The 19,235-nt window shown below is 39.0% G+C and overlaps 8 protein-coding genes across 8 annotated transcripts; 4 read left to right on the top strand and 4 right to left on the bottom strand. All coding sequences in view use genetic code 12, as the record gives it.

Annotated features, from left to right (window-relative positions):
* Positions 1 to 1,966: 1,966 nt before the first annotated feature.
* Positions 1,967 to 3,547, top strand: CPAR2_600870 (uncharacterized protein; the record flags this gene model as incomplete). The annotated part of the gene is made up of 1 exon (XM_036812511.1): positions 1,967 to 3,547. The coding sequence occupies one exon, from the start codon at positions 1,967 to 1,969 to the stop codon at positions 3,545 to 3,547; it is 1,581 nt and encodes a 526-aa protein (XP_036662856.1).
* Positions 3,548 to 3,630: 83 nt separating this feature from the next.
* On the bottom strand, positions 3,631 to 4,137 carry CPAR2_600860 (uncharacterized protein; the record flags this gene model as incomplete). Its single annotated transcript, XM_036812500.1, has 1 exon — positions 3,631 to 4,137. The coding sequence occupies one exon, from the start codon at positions 4,135 to 4,137 to the stop codon at positions 3,631 to 3,633; it is 507 nt and encodes a 168-aa protein (XP_036662855.1).
* A 169-nt stretch (positions 4,138 to 4,306) lies between these two features.
* CPAR2_600850 (uncharacterized protein) lies at positions 4,307 to 6,253 on the bottom strand (the record flags this gene model as incomplete). The annotated part of the gene is made up of 1 exon (XM_036812489.1): positions 4,307 to 6,253. The coding sequence occupies one exon, from the start codon at positions 6,251 to 6,253 to the stop codon at positions 4,307 to 4,309; it is 1,947 nt and encodes a 648-aa protein (XP_036662854.1).
* Positions 6,254 to 6,446: 193 nt separating this feature from the next.
* On the top strand, positions 6,447 to 7,982 carry CPAR2_600840 (uncharacterized protein; the record flags this gene model as incomplete). Its single annotated transcript, XM_036812478.1, has 1 exon — positions 6,447 to 7,982. The coding sequence occupies one exon, from the start codon at positions 6,447 to 6,449 to the stop codon at positions 7,980 to 7,982; it is 1,536 nt and encodes a 511-aa protein (XP_036662853.1).
* Positions 7,983 to 8,736: 754 nt separating this feature from the next.
* CPAR2_600830 (uncharacterized protein) lies at positions 8,737 to 10,833 on the bottom strand (the record flags this gene model as incomplete). The annotated part of the gene is made up of 1 exon (XM_036812467.1): positions 8,737 to 10,833. The coding sequence occupies one exon, from the start codon at positions 10,831 to 10,833 to the stop codon at positions 8,737 to 8,739; it is 2,097 nt and encodes a 698-aa protein (XP_036662852.1).
* Positions 10,834 to 11,150: 317 nt separating this feature from the next.
* On the top strand, positions 11,151 to 15,782 carry CPAR2_600820 (uncharacterized protein; the record flags this gene model as incomplete). Its single annotated transcript, XM_036812455.1, has 1 exon — positions 11,151 to 15,782. One exon carries the CDS (start codon positions 11,151 to 11,153, stop codon positions 15,780 to 15,782), a length of 4,632 nt encoding a protein of 1,543 aa, XP_036662851.1.
* A 43-nt stretch (positions 15,783 to 15,825) lies between these two features.
* CPAR2_600810 (uncharacterized protein) lies at positions 15,826 to 17,769 on the bottom strand (the record flags this gene model as incomplete). The annotated part of the gene is made up of 1 exon (XM_036812444.1): positions 15,826 to 17,769. One exon carries the CDS (start codon positions 17,767 to 17,769, stop codon positions 15,826 to 15,828), a length of 1,944 nt encoding a protein of 647 aa, XP_036662850.1.
* Positions 17,770 to 17,932: 163 nt separating this feature from the next.
* Positions 17,933 to 18,883, top strand: APA2 (bifunctional AP-4-A phosphorylase/ADP sulfurylase; the record flags this gene model as incomplete). The annotated part of the gene is made up of 1 exon (XM_036812433.1): positions 17,933 to 18,883. One exon carries the CDS (start codon positions 17,933 to 17,935, stop codon positions 18,881 to 18,883), a length of 951 nt encoding a protein of 316 aa, XP_036662849.1.
* Positions 18,884 to 19,235: the final 352 nt, after the last annotated feature.

The raw sequence follows: 19,235 nt of genomic DNA, 5'->3' as shown, positions 1-19,235 counted from the left end.
CATATCAAAATATTTTTTTTTTATTGCTTTTTTCGAGGTAGGCTGTGATGGTGTGGTAAGATCATATGTTTGAGCATAACGCGAAGTTGGAATGGTATTTCGCAAACAGTGCTTAATTATCAACTTTTTTATATTTACTAGTGGTTTTTCTATTTTGTTACCTGAGTTGCGACATGTGGTTGACTAAGTAAAGCTCATTTAGTAAAAGCATATGTCTAGCGAAAGGCAACGGCGGTGTAAAGTTTGTGGATGAGAGACTTCAAGGTCAATTATTTTTGTATTTTTTTGGGTTGCAAATCCGTGCAAAAGTTTGTGGATGAGAGACTTCAAGGTCAATTATTTTTGTAGTTTTTTGGGTTGCAAATCCATGCAAAAGTTTGTATGTTGATGAACTACATATCCACGACAACAGTGTGTTGATGAGATTGTAGGGAAAATTCTTGCAAATGGACTAGACCGAGTCCCTTTTCATTGTTATTCTCCGAATTGCCATCTTTTCACATGTGTTTTATTTGTAAAAAACGGTTTGGTAAGAACCAAACGTATGAAAGTGGGAGACAATACAATAGTAGAAACCGTTTATATTATCATGAGACTTTTTCAATATAGTTAATGCTAGATAGCTTTCTCTTAGTAACTAGGAGTTGAGATACTCTTCTTTTTCTGAATTAAATGAAAAGCAACAGCTTTCAGAGTAACGATTAGTTTCTGCATCGTTTTGAGGTGCAAAATATATGAGAGTAAGGGGTACTTTGTACCAATCAACAATGTCACACTCCAGGTGACGATGCAACTTAAGCGTGTATTTTGGTTAATTCCGCTGAACTGGTAGATATCGGAGTTGATTTTTGTGTAATAATGGAATGCAAGTTTCGGATTTAACGTATACAACAGTAGCAAGAAAAAAAATTATTCTGTCATATTATTATTGTTGTTATTACCCTTTATGCATTAAATCCTTTTTATCGTTTTCTTTATTTATCATCATCAATTGTATTGGACAAGCACCATAATGAAAGCTTTGAATCACATGCTGAGGATGGTACGACATATCTTTTAGTATTGATTACAAGCAGTAATAGAGCGTGACAAGAGAGTCATAGTGAATGTGAAAATTCTGTAGATGTTTCACAAAGTATAAAACTGCACGAACTTTAGTACATGTTCAATGCAATGATGAGGAATAAAGCAAAAGGGAAGAGGCGTATAGCCCATGCACGTGATGACAAAGTAGGGAAGATGACCCTTAAACCAAATCAATACATAACTACATCACACTAGCAAAGGAAGAAAGAACAGTTGAATGGAATAGTTTGTGTATCTTCATTTGTGTTTGTGTGGGGTATATCGATATAACCATTAACCCAAAAATTTTTTACGTCATTCGAATAAAATGTTTGCTACCCCACCCATTTTCAATCCATTTAACCTGACTCGTTTAAAAACTAGTCCACTGTAACTCTTCCTCTCTGATTCAACTTATCGAGGTAATAGCGATGCTAGATACGATGGTGTTTACACTTGACATGATATCATCATTGAGTATAATAAAATTCTGGAACCTCTACCCCACTTACAACAGTTATTATTCTTTTTTTTTGTGTATTAAGATATTGCTATATTAAGTAGTTTTAATTTTTTTGGTCAAAAGTGCACGATAAAGTAGGTAATCTCCGATGGTAGCAACTAATATTCCGCTAACTAAATAATTAAACACAATAATAACAACAATAACAATTATAACAATTGAAGAGCCAACAAAATTATCACTGACTAAGTTTAGGGTCTGATATATATATATACCAATGACTTACCCCATTTCTTTATTTCCCTCTTCACACATACTATTAGTACTAAGCTTATACTCTCACTATATTCATTTTACAAGTCATTGATAGACACACATATTGTACACACATACACACACACACACACACATACTAAAATACACTTTTACTATACAACAATGTCTTCCATACTAGACCAAGCATCAGACTTTGGTGAAAAACTACTCCCATACTTGACCAAATGGTACAGTATTGTATTTATCATTTTATTAACTTATATCCCATTATTAAACATAAGAAATGCTTATGTTGGTTGGAAATTGGGTTGTCAAGATCCACCAAAATTCCGTAAAGCTGGATTCACTGGTGTATTTGCTTTGATTGAAGCGGTCAAAAAGAAGAATCAAGGTAGATTAGTTGATTGGGGTGATGAACAATTTGACGAGTACCCAAACCACTCAATGTACTTGAATGTTACTGGTTTATTAAAAATTGTGTTGACTGTCGATCCTGAAAATATCAAGGCAGTATTGGCCACTCAATTTAATGATTTTTCATTAGGTACAAGACATGCTCACTTTGCTCCACTTTTGGGAGATGGAATTTTTACTTTGGATGGTAATGGATGGAAAGATTCTCGAGCAATGTTGCGTCCACAGTTTGCTAGAGAACAAATTGCCCACGTCAAGTCTTTGGAACCACATTTGCAAATTCTTGCCAAACACATTAAATCTACCAATTTCCAAACTTTTGACTTGCAAGAATTGTTTTTCAAGTTTACAGTTGACACTGCTACTGAGTTTTTATTTGGAGAATCAGTCCATTCTTTGTATGATGACAAATTAGGTATTGCTCCACCAAATGACATTCCTGGAAGAGAACATTTTGCTGACGCATTCAACAAGTCTCAGAAGTACCTTGCTACTAGAACGTATTTGCAAATGTTTTATTTCCTCATTAACCCCAAGGAATTCAGAGACTGCAACAAAAAGGTGCAACATTTGGCTCAATATTTTGTCAACAAGGCCCTTAATTTTACCCCAGAAGAATTGGAAGAGAAATCGAAGGATGGTTACATTTTCCTCTATGAATTGGTTAAACAAACCAAGAACCCACAAGTTTTGCAAGATCAGTTATTAAATATTATGGTTGCAGGTAGAGACACTACAGCTGGATTGTTGTCATTCACCATGTATGAATTGGCAAGAAACCCTCAAGTTTGGCAAAAATTGAGACAAGAAATTGTTGAAAACTTTGGCGACGGTGAAGATGCAAGAGTTGAATCGATAACTTTTGAAACTTTAAAGAAATGTGAATACTTGAAAGCAGTACTTAATGAAACCCTCAGATTGTATCCATCCGTTCCTGTCAACTTCAGAACAGCCACTAGAGACACTACATTACCTCGTGGTGGTGGTGCTGATGGTACCAAACCAATCTTTGTTCCTAAGGGATCAACCGTTGCATACACCGTTTACAAAACCCATAGATTGGAGGAGTACTATGGAAAAGATTCGAAGGAGTTTAAACCAGAAAGATGGGAAAATATCAAGAGATTGGGTTGGGCATATTTGCCATTCAATGGTGGTCCACGTATCTGTTTAGGACAACAATTTGCTTTAACTGAAGCTAGTTATGTTGTTGCTAGATTGGTGCAAATGTTTCCAACTTTGGAATCCCAAGACGATACCTATCCACCAAAGAAATGTGTTCATTTGACAATGAACTTGGATGAGGGTGTCTTTGTTAAAATGAAGTAGATTTCGAAACTAGATTGTATAAGAAATTTTCAATTATTTAATGGAGCTTATTTATAAGAGACTTTCTACTCTATGTAGCATTATCAATAATTCATAAACTTGTTGGTTTGCGTTTGATCAACTCCTCCTCCACCCTTACCACTACTTCCCTTCAACACCAATCCCTTCATCTTCACCTCCTTGAGAAATTTTAATTGATGATCTCTCTTGAATCTTAGGTACTCCTCCACTTTAGGGTCTACCTCGTCGTCCCCAACCAAATCCATCTCCTTATTCGAATCATAGCTAGTTGTTGTTTGTTCGTCTTGAAACATTTGCGGTAGGTTTTCAACATCTAGTATCACATCGCTGATATTGATACTAATGCTTCCTTGTGGGGGTACTGGTTGTTGTTGTTGAGGGGATTGTACTGCAGTAGTTAGCGTAGAATGTATTAACTGATTTAACGATAATGAAGGCACTGATGGTGACGACAGTACATCGTGATTGTCAACCTGAGTTTCTCGTGTGTCAGATTCATATTGCTTTAGTTTATCTAGTACCAGGCTAGGACAATTGTTAAGTAACTCTCGTGAAGTTATAGTAATCATTCAGGTGTTGGAACTGGGGTCAAAATGTTTAGGCTTTGATTTGTATTCCAATACTTCATTTTTGAAACCATGTAGTTGAGAGGCTACCAAATGCTTTAAAAAGTACTTACATCTATCGATATGAAACCACCTTTACACTTGCAAAAGTCTCCACTTTAGCATTTTCTATTTACTCTGTATTAATCACTTGCCCCAACCAATACTTGACGTCATCACCTAGATTTTCCAAAAATCCTAAACTTGCATAGTCAGACACAAGACCAGTAATTTGATTCACCATGTTTCTTTCTTCAGGTGGCACAACTACACCACCTCCGCCACCGCCACTAGTGGTCTTATTGTTATTTTTGATAACGATAATCAATTTATTGTCATACTTGATAATATAACTCATCCAATCATGTTTGCTTCCCAAGGTGAATTTATGATAAAATTCATGGGCTGTAAAATCAAAATTTTCGCAAATTTTGATTAATTGATCATGAATATTGACGATAGTGGGAAACTTCTCGTGTGTTTGATCAAGAATCAAGGGGATGGATGATGCATAGTTCATACGTTTGAAATCAGACACACTGTACAAGAAATTGCTATCAATGTTGGTCAAGTTTAATGTGGTTACCGAATTCGTGCTAGTTCCTAAAGTTGATGTTTGAAATTGTGTAATTTCCTCGTGTAGTGGTTCAAATATTGTACACGTTAAATGCCGATAAAAGCCAGCATCATCGAGATGTGATGTTTCCAGCGAGTCGTAAATTAAAGTGATGAAAATATCGTCATGGCAATACGTAACTAGTTGGTACTCCAACTCATTTGATGGTTCTTCCTCACGCGTACTTAGACAGCTGTCCTTTGTTGGGAGGTAAACGAGCTTTCTTGAAATCGAATGATCCCGTTGAATACCGTACAAGAAATGATCAAACTGATGCTCACGCAGGTTTACCGACTCTTGCGCGTCAATCAGCTCCCGTGAATGTCCCGCAGAAACGTTACTCTCCCTTGAGTTCCCAAAAACGGTACGGGAAAGCCATGATTCGGAAGTATTGGGATCGTGTTGCAGCGAATCCTCGTATACACTAGTCGTATCTGTCGCACTACCACCACGAATGAGATCAGACATTTTATTCCACGGCAGAACCACTAGATTGTTGGTCAAAGTCACTGGATTTAGAAAGCTAGTCGCATCTTCTCCCGTTCTGATTTCACTTTCACCAGGGCAAGTACGTTCCTTGTCGCTGGCATGCATTGCGCAGTCAAATTCCATCCAGTTGTGAAGATCCACCAACGACTGAGGTTCCAATTTATCTGTCATTGGCTGTGCGTGAATGAGACCCATCTTCTTTGCAATAGTGGGTGTTAAACTACTAATGACAAGGCCATGTGGTAACAACTCCTCTTCTAAAATCAACTTTCTAAACTCATCCTTGACTTTATTTGGCAAAGAAGTGGATGACTTTTTGTAACCTACCAGAATAAAGCTATTGAATCCCGTATAGTTGAGACTATTTGGCCATTTGATCTCGCTGGTACTCAGTTTCTCATTGTACTTAAAGACGAAATTACTCCACCATTGAGTTAGTAGATTCCGCAACAGATCAACCCCGGTTTCTTTTTTTATAGTACCCAAAGATTTGTGAAATAAAACAAAAAACCGATGTTGCTGCTTTAGTATATACTGTAATTGCTTAATCACGATTTTGTCATCAGATGCTATGGAGCATACAAGAGTAAATGACTCCTCAATTTGGACCACCACAAAGCTCTCACCTTTTGAACTTATAACCATTGGTTTCCTTATATTCTTTGCACCATTGTGGGATGTGACAAATTCCAGGGAAAAAGCATACACCCCTTGCAATAGCCCGGCTAATCGTATCTTGACATTGGAACTAATCTCAACTTTAGTATCACTGTGTGCAAACGTGATCAATCTTTTGTTCAATTTAGAGTCCAGCTCCTCCTTTGTACCCTGTGCATCGTTATTGGTTTCAATGATGGCAATATATTGGACGTGGCCAGGTTCTCCTGAGTTTAACGTCTCGACATCCTGAGATGTACCTTCAAAATTCAATGGCGTCTTGAAACTCGGTAAGTAGTGGGATATATAGCTCGCCATTGCAGCATCATATGTAGTTAATTCAATTGTGGTTGAGTTAGAGTGAGTCAGGCTTAGAGGCGCGAGCCTTGCTAGTTCACACTTAACACAAATGAAAAAAAGCGAAAACAGAAAGAAAAAAATAGTACGGATCTGCAGCCGGGTAAAGTACTTTAAATACCAAACAAGAAAAAGAGAGGTTTGCATTATAGTGATGACAGATCGAAAAACTGTGAAACGCCACTCTCTGAATTTACAAAAGAGTGTTGATCAAGGGAACCACACTGATGGTGAACATAGAGAGGATTTACTTGTGAGTTTCACTCATGACGGGCCAGTCCTGAAGGACGAACCATCAAAAAGCGGACTGTCAGCTAGAAAGAAAAGAAAGGTCGGAAAAACTTTAGGCAGTGTGGGACCAGATTATAGTGAAGCTAAAGTCCAGCAGCTCAGTAGCGCAAAGCTGGAATTAGAAAAAAACCACGCGATGATTCTCGTGGGTACTCATAATGCTGATGATACGACCAAATTTGATGCTAACCAAAATGGATCCGATAGCAAGAACAATTACAACGAACCAGGTGAACTAAATGAAGAACAGCAAGCGAGGGTACTCGCAGCAGCAAATGCGATGGTGGAAGAAGATACGCTGTTGATGATGTCCTCAGGCCAAGATTTAGCCTGTGTCGATGATCCACTAGGTACGCAACCGTCTACAGCTGCTAGTGGAACCGAAGAGCAAGGAAGCCAGCTTTCAAGCTACCAGAAATATGTACACAAGAAACCAAGTCAAGTGGGGCCTCCAGAACTTCCTCATCACAATTATGATAATATCCACGATATCGATGACTTGATTATAGCGACCTCTCAGAAGGCAAATGAATGGTTTACCAAGAATGTACCTGAAGGGTTACGTGGAAAACCACGCCCATTCACGGATGAGGAAGATGCAATAATTGACTACTACTTAGCAGGGTTTTGTCATTTCAAGAAATGGAATAGAGATGACTTGTGCAACAGAATATGGACAAATGATCGTACCAAGGATAAGTTTTGGAAAAAAGTTTGCAAGGCGATTCCATATAGGACACAGTCCAGTATTTACAAACATATCAGAAGACGTTATCACATTTTTGATGTAAGAGCAAAATGGAATTCTGAAGATGATGATAAATTGAAAACTTTGGCTATTACACGTGAAGGTCAGTGGAAAACAATTGGCGAGATTTTGGGAAGAATGCCAGAGGATTGTCGAGATAGATGGCGGAACTATATCAAATGTGGGCCACGACGTGCATTGCAAAAATGGACACCAGAGGAAGAGACCAATTTGGTAAGCGTTGTTAACGAAATGTTGCATAGCTTGAGGTCCAAAGAAGGCAAGGATGTTGATGCATCAAAGATAAACTGGACAGTAGTGAGCGAGCAGATGAACGGATCGCGTTCACGTATTCAGTGTCGTTACAAATGGACCAAATTGAACGAGAACCAGAACCGCATCGAGTTGCCAAGAATGAGCAACGAGACAAAGCTTTGGCTTTTGAGGAAGCTAGAAAAGAAACATACAAAGTCATTGGAGAAAGTCAAGTGGCACAAATTGATGAAGAGTTATGTTAAAAACAAGCCTGATAATGCCGGTTGGACACAAAAAGATTTTGAACAATATTTGAGTGATCTGGTTCTACAGTCATCGCAGAAGTTGAATTTTCAAAACGCTATAAAAGATGAAATCACGAGGTTGAACTCATAGTAATGAATGGAATGGCAAAAGAAAGATGATTGCGGCAGAGCAATTGATGCACTACAGCACCGAGAATGGGTTGTATACAGATAAGAATTCAAAAGGTGTTTGAATATGATATGGTGGCTTTTGAGTGTATTCTTACAGTTTCTTTTGGAACTACATTTCCTGTCTTTCATTAAACACGGCTTCAAATCAAAGCTCTCGAAGTCCCTGGCAAAAGTCAAGACGTGAACTTTTGTATCATATACATTCCAATACCATAGGCACTCTAGCTTCAATTCGATTGTGCCACATCTGATTTATTGTGAGGACATCATTGACGTGGGTATCTGCGTATATTTGAGTAGCGATGTGAGGCTCTTTGATTCCTGGGAGATTAAGAGCTGTTTCCCTGAAGCCAAGACGCTGTGAAAGATTACGTTTTCAATTTTACAAGACTTTGAAACAATCAGATCAAGCGAACTTTGACTGGACCAGTCGTTGACAGGATAGGATGTACTTAAACTATCTGAGGAGAACATGGATAGTTAAAGAACACATTATATTGCAAATTGCAAATGACTGAACACTTGAGAAGAAATGAGTTGCTCATACGGTGCAAATAGAGATGAAGAATAAATTGATCTTTTTTTTTTTTCTTTTTTTTTAGGCTACTCCAGTACTGATGTGGGGAGGGAAGTTGAAAACAAGCAGTTCCGTCTTTATCTCTCTGAGAATCATTCTATGAAATTGCTACATGAATCCTATTTACATGCTAGACCTAGCGTCTATTCTTACTGCTTCTAATTACGCGTTTTATCTCCTCTGCCATTTGTAAGTCTTCAACTTTCAATACAGCACCCACCAAACCACCCAATTCTCTCCAGCTCCAAGAAAACCTGTCTTCTGACAGAAGAACCACCGACAACGCATCTTTGAACATCTGTAGATCTTTAAAGCACTCTACTAATGCTCGGGCAAAGTCAAAGTCTGTCAGGTGCTGAGCCTTGCGTGACATTTTTTGAAACGCATCCGATTTTCTGTACTTTCCACGCTCTTCAAGAATCTCCTTTGCGAAATCATAATCTTTGAATTTTGCAGCTGCCTTTAATGCAACAATATAAATGGGAGTATCCCTTGCAATTTTGTATTGGTTGATTTCCAAATGACCAACACTTGATACAGGAACAGTCTCTGATCTGGGGATGCCAGAGACTTCCAATTTCGTAAGACCTTCATATTGACTTTTGAAACTCTCCATTGAGCCCAAACGAATACACGTGCTCAAATATGACGTTACCAACTGGGGTGTCAAAAGCCAAGGCTTGACCTCTTTCAAAAATGAAACAATGGCACTTGCCTCGGCAAAGACTGTGTCATTATTAGGTATGTGTGTTACCGGGAGAAAAGGAAATCCATTCTGTTTTTCAGCAAAGTCCACACCCTCCATTATCTTTTGCTTGAAAAGTCGGCCTCTTTCACTGAGTTCAATGCCTGTTCGTTTCTTTGAATCAGCACTCGAGTAATTGGAATATGATATCATTAGATATAGCAACGCTTTCGAGGTGACGCTATTACCTTGGATCATTTTGAATAATAGTGCTCTTGATAGATCTAAAGCGCCTTCAAATGCAGCAACGTTCAACATGCTTTCGTAAGTTTGTAAATTTGGCAGCCATCCTTGATCATATATTCTGAATATGAATTCCCATGATCTTATTGCAAATCGCTTGCTTTTTGAACAGCCTCTCGCCAATGAAGCTAAAATATTTTGATTTAGTGGCACGTTATTGTCCAACATTTCCTGGTATAAATCCAATGCTCCCTCCAATCGATTACTTTTGACAAATGAAAATATCATGTCAGTGTAGTTACGCAGATTAGGTTGCGTTTTCTTGGACAAAAATTTCATAGCGTTGAATATCTCCCATGCCTTTTCGTGATCACCCACATAATACACGTACCCTTGAAGAATCGATGAGAGTATGGATCGAGAAATCTCTACATTCCTCAATTGCATTGTATTTAACAATTTTTCCACCTTCTTCATGTTACGATTCTTCACATACCCACAAACCATCGTTTCGTAGTAATCGATTTTTTGATCATTCTTGTTCATGAAGGCATCAAAGAAGTTTTCCATAGCTTGAATTTCGGTTGATGATACTTCACCTCCAGCTGCAAGTGCTTTGAAAAAAAAAAGTTCAATTTTGGGGGTGAGTTTTATTCCTGCTTCAAGGCACATTTGATGAAGACGTGGTAAAAACTTTTTCAAATCAGCAGGCGGTATAATTTTGATGAAAGCTTGCACAGTTGTAGTGTCTAGATCTCGAAAGCCTCCACTCAATTCCAACTGATTCAATATAAGACCCCATTTAGGTTTAAATTCCAGAGAGTCGGTGGTAGGAGTCAAGTACGTCGATGCCAAACCGAGCTTCTCATTGATCTGAGGCGGAAAAGAATACTTTGGCGGGGTTTCATTAGAGCCAGATACTAAGTCTGGCTTCTGTATAGCCTCATACACCTGCTCAGTAGAATCCGAAATTGTTTCTTGAGGTACAACTCCTTTTGCTTTCGATGATACTTCCACTGCTAGTTCTCTCAAGGAGCGTAGTTCATCCTTGGCTAACTTTCTAAGACATTTTCTATCCTCGAGATGGTTTTGATACTTTTGTTTCTGAAGAAACCTCTTCAACTCAATTTGATGCTCTATTTGATCTTCAAGTTTCGCATAAGATTCTGGGGGATGTGCATGGGGTAATGTTGAAGATGTTCTTGGTATGTACAAATGGCATCGTGTGCCAAGTGGATGTTTAAAGGATTGTGCCACTGATTGTGTTATGAGTTGATTCGTATCAAGCTTCGTTAGTCGTAGCATGAGACACTTGTACTCTGTAATGTGATTTATGGAGCTAGGAGTTCCTTCTCTGTACTTATATATACCTTAGTTGGATATAATTAAAAGAGGAATGTGAATGAGATGGGATGGGATGGGATGCAAAATGTTAAAGGAAGAAAAAAAAACAAAAATACATAAAGTCAAATGAAGAACAAAAGAGAGAAACAAAGAGAGAGATTTACGACAAGAAAAACCACTATTCTCCTCTTCCATTACAAACACTAATACAATCGACATCCAGACCTCAGATTCATTTACTCATTCATCCATTCATTCCAGTGGCTGGGAGATATACAATGACTCAACTAAACTCGGATTCGCTACACATTTCCTCCAACGAGAGACAACGATCAGCTTCCACTGCTGCATTGCATCCTGACCTTGGCACGCTTACTTCGAAGGATCCGCACTTAATGCTGAATACTTCAGGACTATCTCCTGGAGTTGGAGCGAGTGGTATTACTAGTGGGTCATCTGATATACCTCCCGATTTGGCCATATTGTTGCAGAAGTTGGATGAGGACTTTTTAATTAACAAGACGATCGACCAGTGGACGTACATAAATCGAAGGGAGGAGATCATGCAATCTGTCAATAGGCTTCACCAACAACAAAACCAGGACTATTTCCCATTGGATCCAAACTTGTTAGAGGCTCCGCTTAAACCACGAAAGTCAGCGACATTTTTCACAGACATTAAAACCTCAGACAATATTTTGGATATTTTGAAAGACAGAGCCAGTGTTTATAAATCCGATTTAGCGTTTGTTGTATTGGATTCTAGAGGAAAAGAGGTCAATTCAATCACATGGGAGAAACTATACTTAAAAGCAGTGAAAATTGCTTATGAAATTCAACATAGATCAAGTATGAAAAATAATGACACCGTTATTCTATTATACAAAGACGGAGAAGTCACTGAGTTTGTTGCTGCTTTGTTTGGATGCTTCCTTGCAGGTGTCACGGCCATCCCAATACATCAAGACATATCATTGAGTGAGGTATTGAGCATCCTCACACTCACGTCATCTAAACTTTTGTTGTACTCCGATACTGTGGCAAAGGAACTCGAGAGGCTAAACGCACAAAATCTGAGGATACAATGGCCTGCAAAGTTACTAAAATGGAGAACAACCGATTTTGGTTCTGCAAAAAAGTCTGAGTTATCTTCTTGGAATACGAAAAACAAACGTGATGTTGCTCAAAGTATGAATTTAGCGTACATTGAATTTTCGAGATCACCTGTTGGAGAGTTGCGCGGAATTGCGCTTAGTCACAAGACTATATCACATCAAATGCAATGCCTAGATGTAGCACTACTGAGTTTGCCAAATTCTGGTGGGGCCTTTCGACGTAGCAGCAAGGAATACAAAGGAAATAAAAAGGTTGTTTTAGCCACCTTGGATATCAGATTTTCCATTGGCCTCATCCTCGGTGTGATTTTCACCGTATATAGTGGAAACGTTTTGTTTTGGGCACCGCAAAGAGTTATGGAAACGCAAGGTTTGTATGCAAACATTTTAACGAGATGTCGCGCGTCGTTGTTGTTGGCTGACTACCTAGGGTTGAAAAGAGTTACCTATGATTATCAAGAGTCACCAAGTGCAACGAGATATTTTTCAAAAACACAACGTGTTGATTTTTCATCCGTGAAATGGGTTTTAGTGAATGCCCTAACTATTGATGGAGAATTTATGGAAATCTTAGCTCAAAGATACCTCAGACCCCTAGGTTGCCAACATCCTGAGAATGCAATTATCCCTATGCTTACGTTGAGCGAGTATGGAGGTATGGTAATTTCACTTAGAGATTGGCTAGGAGGAAAAGACAAAATGGGGGTAGCAGTGGCTGATGATGAGTCGAGTGATTTGTCATCGGTAGTCATTGACAAAGAGTGTTTGAGTAGAAACGTGGTGAAAATTGTCGAGACTAACCCCTCCACGTCCGATGATATAGGAAGCAACTACCTTAGGGTTGATGCTTTTGGTTACCCACTTCCTGATGCTACATTGGCTGTTGTAAACCCAGAGCTGGCGACGCTTGTACAGAAGGGCGAATTGGGGGAAATTTGGATTGATAGTCCATGTCTATCAGGTGGGTTCTATGGATTGAGAAAGGAGTCAAAACTGATATTTCATGCTAAGTGCCGGGGTCCCAATGGCTTGCTTGAAATGGATTTTTTAAGAACAGGACTTTTGGGATTTACTCACAATGGAAAAGTGTATGTTTTAGGATTGTATGAGGACAGAATCCGGCAAAGAGTCAACTGGATGGATCACCCGTCGTTCAGAAAAACAAATTTGGATCTATCTCAATATCCAGGGTCAAGGTATCACTACTCTTCTCATTTACTAGCCACTTTAGCGAGCGAGGTCAAGCAAGTATACGACTGTACGATTTTTGATATATTTGTTGGTAATGAGTATTTACCCGTGGCGATAGTTGAAGCGGAAGTGATACGGAGTCATTTTGAAGACTTGAATGGTACCGACGCCAATAATGGAGCAGCAAAGACCAAAGTTGGAGATCTTGATCAAAATAGTGGTGCACCACTTAATGAGCCTGTATTGAATGCAATTGCTCAAAAGTGTTTTGATACACTTTATAAAAGACATTCGTTGAGACTATACTGTGTAATGGTTGTTGACTGCGATACCTTGCCAAAGATTATGCGAAGTGGTGGGAGAGAAATTGCAAATATGTTATGCAAGAAGAAGTTTTTGGAAGGTACCTTGAAAGCAGATTTTGTCAAGTTCTTTGTGAGGAAATCAATCAGTCTTATACCACATGGTGAAGATGTTATCGGAGGCATATGGTCACCATATGTTTCTGAGTTGAGAAATAAGGCATTGAGAAATTTCCCCAATCAATATTCAGCTATTGACTATCGATCAAAAACCGTTGACGATAAAACTGGTACAGTTTTGTCAGACTTTAAGACGATATGTGACATCCTCAAATTTCGCGTTTCTAAAAACGGTGATGCAATAGCGTTTCAAAATGTAGATGTTAGCGGCAAAAACAAGCCTTTGACTTGGAAAAAGTTTGAACATAAAGTGCATGCTGTCTGTCAATACTTGATAGACAAGACAAACATTAAAGCAGGCCAGTACGTCATATTGATGTACTCCCTTTCGGAAGACTTTGCTGTTGCCGTTTATGCCTGTTTGATTTGTGGAGTGATACCAATACCAATGCTTCCCTTCGACTCAAATAGAATTGGTGAGGACTTCCCTGCTTTCATTGGGGTGATCAGGGACTTTGAAGTTTCAGAAATCTTGGTTAATGACGAGGTTGAGAAGTTTTTGAAAAACGGACCTGTCGCAGACTCGTTGAAGAAGGTTACCCATAAACGGGTAAAGTCTTTAAAGATAAAGAATACCACAAAACTTAGTAAGGTTTCAAATGTGAGCTCTTTGACAACAAAAATTGCCGCATACCTGGGCTCGAACAAGAACAGGGCTGATGACGCAATTGCTTTGGTGTGGCTAAATTTTACTTCAGATCATTACCGTGTTGGTGCCACTTTAAGTCACAAGAATATCATTGGAATTTGTAAAGTGTTCAAAGAAACTTGCAATCTTAGCTCCCAATCTTCCATTGTGGGCTGTGTTAGACATGCCTCTGGTATCGGTTTTGTGCAAGCATGCCTTTTGGGTGTGTTTTTGGGAACAACTACGTATTTGAGTTCGCCTGTTAATTACGCGGAAAATCCATTGTCGTTTTTCTTGACGCTTGCAAGGTACAAGGTGAAAGACGTGTTCGTTACCGAGCAAATGCTCAAATATGCAGCCATAAAATTTTCACCCAAAGGTTTCAACTTGTCACATTTAAAGAATATGATGATAAGTACTGAAAGTAGGGTCGAGGTGGATCTTTTGAGGAAGATTGCCAAAGTTTTCCAGCCTACAAAAATGAGTGCAGCATCGATGTCAACGGTTCACAACCATCACTTTAATCCAATAATCTCGACTCGTTCGTACATGACGGTTGCCCCAGTCGACCTATATTTGGATCCCGTTGCACTAAGACAGGGTTACGTTTCTGTTGTGAGTCAGTCAGATGTGCCAAATGCTCTACATGTGCAGGATTCTGGTATGGTTCCAGTTTGTACAGAGATTGCCATAGTCAACCCCGAAACTAGGAAAATATGTAAGGAAGGAGAGTATGGTGAAATTTGGGTTTGCTCAGAGGCAAATCTCACCTCCTTCACCAATGGACCACGAGGACCGGTTGATAACTTCACTCCATACCAGTTCAATGGAAAGATTGAAGACGGTAATCCAGATGTGACTTATCTACGAACAGGAGAATTAGGTTTTCTACACAATATCTCCATTACCAAAAACAAACGCAATCTGAATGAGAATGAAATCTCGTCATTTCAACCACTATTTGTTTTGGGAAAAATTGCCGATACATTCGAGGTTATGGGTTTGCACCACTTTCCAATTGATATTGAAAACACAATAGAGTTTTGTCACGCAGATATATACAAAAATGGGTCTTGTGTTTTTAGATGCGCTGACTATACCATCGTGGTTTGCGAGTCAAAACGTACACGGTATTTTGCATCCTTGGTACCTCTGATTATAAATACAGTTTTCAGCAAGCATCACTTGATTATTGATATTGTTGCTTTTATCAAAAAGGGTGAGTTTCCAATATCACGTCTTGGAACAAAACAAAGGGCGCGTATTGTGGATGCTTGGGTTCAAGGAGTGATACCGATCAGTGCCTCATATGGTGTCAATTATGGAGAGAACAGTATGATCAAATTGATCAAAGAAATGGAGAAGTCAGCCAAGGATAATCCAACGATGGAGCTTAAAAATCCTGCGCTATCTTACTACGATTCGGAATTTGACAACGTTGATGTATTTGATGACGAGAAAAGAGAGACGTTGAAATTGAATGATTGTCTTTGACGATTATCTATCTGTATATTTCAAATTGATACAATGACAACTTTTAACTCCACTTATCTCTAGCATCTGACAATGACTTTAAAGACTTGAACATCATATCGCATACTCCTTTGTAATTTCTCAGATCGAGAACTTTGAGAATTTCAAGCTTAATCAATTCTCGACTTAATGGTAGCCATTGAGTTCGATCATCCGCTTGCATCAGAGTTACATTCTCTTCAGTAAGAGGACCCTCGATTCTTATATCGAGGTTGTGTTCATCTTCTAGACGACGCAAATTTTTCGTTGCAATAAAGGCAAATGCAGGACCCATCAATATTCCTCCAATTTCCCCAAGCCCAATGGTAATAAAGCTTGAGTTGTACAACTTTGAAATCAAAGAAGGGTTGAGAAAAAGTGCCTTGTGTGGGGAATCTCGTCTCACATCAAAGCTGAAAAATCTCTCTCTCCAAATCATATTCACCAAATCCATGGTGAAGGAGTTCTGCACTCTTCGTAACCTATCATCCTTGAAATGAAGTTTCTTTTCTTCAGCAATATGAAAACATACCGCATCTAATAAATTTAAATCGCCGTGTAGCAACATAAAGTAAACGACAGCACGTGGCAATGTGAGACTAGGGTTTGGTACAATGGCCATCGCACGAAATTTTCTGTACAACAAAAGTATCTTCCTAGCCACTGTACTGCGAGCCTGGGGAGCAAATTTTGTAAAGCCCAATAGCAATGGCACAATCCTGTTCAAAATCTGCGGGTTTGCTTGAGATTCAACATCAAGTAATACCAAAACTTCTGTGAGATACTTTTCACTCAAATGCAGATAGAGAGTGGGGTGAAGGTAGTAGCACTTTTCTATCTTTTCCCCATCATTTGTAATCATAAACTGCAACTTGTCAACACTTGCCTTAACGAGATGTATGAAGTTGACTCTTTCTCGAAACGTAAGTGACCACTCTGTATCGTCGCGCTTGTTCAACACAAAGTCATCTATCAGATTCATGCAAAATGATTCGTTATCAAGTCGTCGAAATTGCCACAAGACGTTAACGAGCGAGTGATGGAAGGAATTCAAGTCCCTAAATGACGTAATACGGAGACATTCGTCAATATCTTTTATGTTTAGCTTATCTGTACAAAGCAGGATAGCAAGCTCATTTTTCATCGTTGCTTCTTCAACTTTCATAAACTCCGAGGTTGATAAATGGCTTCTCGGTTGAATTTGTATGCCATTACTTGACACATGGTGAGTCTTTCTGCGTTTAGTATCTCCATTCAAGAAGAACAATGGTAACCCACACTTACTTTTAAGGAAACTTGAAGAACTCCAATTAGCACAACTTACCGCGCCAAACTCCTCAACAAGCTTTCGCAAGTTTTGATCCATGGGAAATTGAATATGCAAGGCCCTAATCCAACGGTATTCCCATTCAGTCGCCGAGTGGAGCGCACCTGTTGTCTGCTTATTCCGGCAAGAATTGAATTTTGTCAAGGTTGATGATTGAAAACAAATTTTTATCAATGATGATACGTGCAACCTCAAGTATTCAAATGACATTAATTTCGCGAGTATGGGGAATATAATGGAAGCATACTCTCGAATCGTACTTGCAGAATACTCAATGTATTTAACAATTTGCTTTAAGATTTCAGCTTGCAATGTCATAGGTACTTTCTTCGAAGCGACGTGTTTAGCACCGTGAACACAATTTTGGGTTGGCCCTAAGTTGGCTAGAATGCTGAGAAGCACGTGAATTGGCACGTTGACAGATGGGCTTAAACATAGCCTCACCAATGCAAGCTTGACAGAATCCGGTACCGCTCTACGACTGATATCAAATATTAAACTCAAGACATCGCGTAGTACTCGCTCCAGGTATCCCAGTTCCCTTTGTTGTGCCAAATAGCATGATTGAAAGTCATCAATCAGTTTGTTGATTCGGATAGAAGCCAAGATTTTGAGTGTTTCGTCATCTGCATTTGTGCCCATTGAATAGTACAAGCATGAATGAGTATATCAGATTCGAATTTGGGGATTGATTATTGTCTCCTCCTCACCTTTATTTGTTTGGACAAAATTTTGAAAAATATTTCAATTTTCGTTCGCCTACTAGTTACAATCCCCCATTATTTCAGGGCCCCTTCGTTTTACCATGTCTGATTACAGTTTACCGGATAATTTCTACACCACACTAAGTGAAAAATACCAACAAGCACAAGATAATAAGGATGTTTTGTTCAACGGAGATGCCGTAGTGAATGAGATTGAGCTGATTCCAATCGGGGACAAAAAGGCAAACATTCAATTAACGATGTTGACCTCCTTGATGCACAGACCAGAAAAGGGTGATGAGAAATCAAATCCTTTTGAAAAACCTGAACCGGAACTCACAATTCTTGATAAGTACGGACCGGATCATCAGTTTAGACTAGTGTTTAATAAGTATCCGGTTGTATCCAAGCATTTCTTGTTGGTCACTCGAGAATTCAAACACCAGAACACACCGCTCTCTGAAGCGGAACTTTTTGCGTCGTATAGTGTTTTGCGTGAGCTAGCTAAGCAGAGTCCAACTGAAGAAGACTGGTTTGCCTTTTACAATTGTGGTCCCGAGAGTGGCGCATCACAACCGCACAAGCACGTACAATTCATGGTAACACCTTCAAGAGGCAAGTTCAAATCCTATGCTGATCTAATCTCATATAATCATTCTGTTCCTGCAGATTCTCAAAAGCCATTGCAAGATAAAAATATTCCTTTCGCTCATTACTTGATTCGTTTGAATGAGAAGGACGTTGACGAAGAGGCTTTAGCAACTGCATTCGTTTCACTTTTCCAGCACTCGATGAATGTACTCAAAGAGAACAACCAGAACCACGTCTCCTTCAACTTCATCATGACTTCGAATTACATGCTCATGGTTCCGCGATCTTGTGCAAAATTTGAGGACAAATTGGGGATTAATGCTTGCGGAGTATACGGTCTTATATTATGCAAAAACCAAGAACTATTTGACATGGTCAAAGAAATCGGTCCATTAGAGGTTTTGCAAAAGGTGTGTTTACCAAATGCCTCTGACCTTCACGTAGACGAGTATAGCTACTAAATGAATGATAGATAGCAAGGCTAAAGTGTATTGGCTGAATTATTTCAGCTTTTGACATGCTCGGATAATTTTATGGAGGGGGGTCCCTTCATAACTCATGAATTTTTCACAGTATACTTCCCCATTAGGAAGTCTACATCAAATAGCCAATTACAATTATTTGAAAATTAATTACGTGCAAAAGACAAACGAAAAAAGTAAAAAAAAAAGAATGCTCAGCAAACAGTGGGAAGGAGCCAAACACATCTGTACAGAATCAATAGTTAAAGAAGAAGAACAACGAAGATGCTGTCCATGACTTCAGTCGTTAAGGCTGCAAACTTTATATTGTCTAGACCAACTTTGTCCAAAA

The sequence above is a fragment of the Candida parapsilosis genome, contig 005504, assembly GCF_000182765.1.
Source record: "Candida parapsilosis strain CDC317 annotated contig 005504".
Taxonomy (NCBI): domain Eukaryota; kingdom Fungi; phylum Ascomycota; class Pichiomycetes; order Serinales; family Debaryomycetaceae; genus Lodderomyces; species Lodderomyces parapsilosis.
The sequence above is the reverse complement of the archived record's forward strand: the minus strand, read 5'-3'. Positions and strand labels throughout refer to the sequence as shown.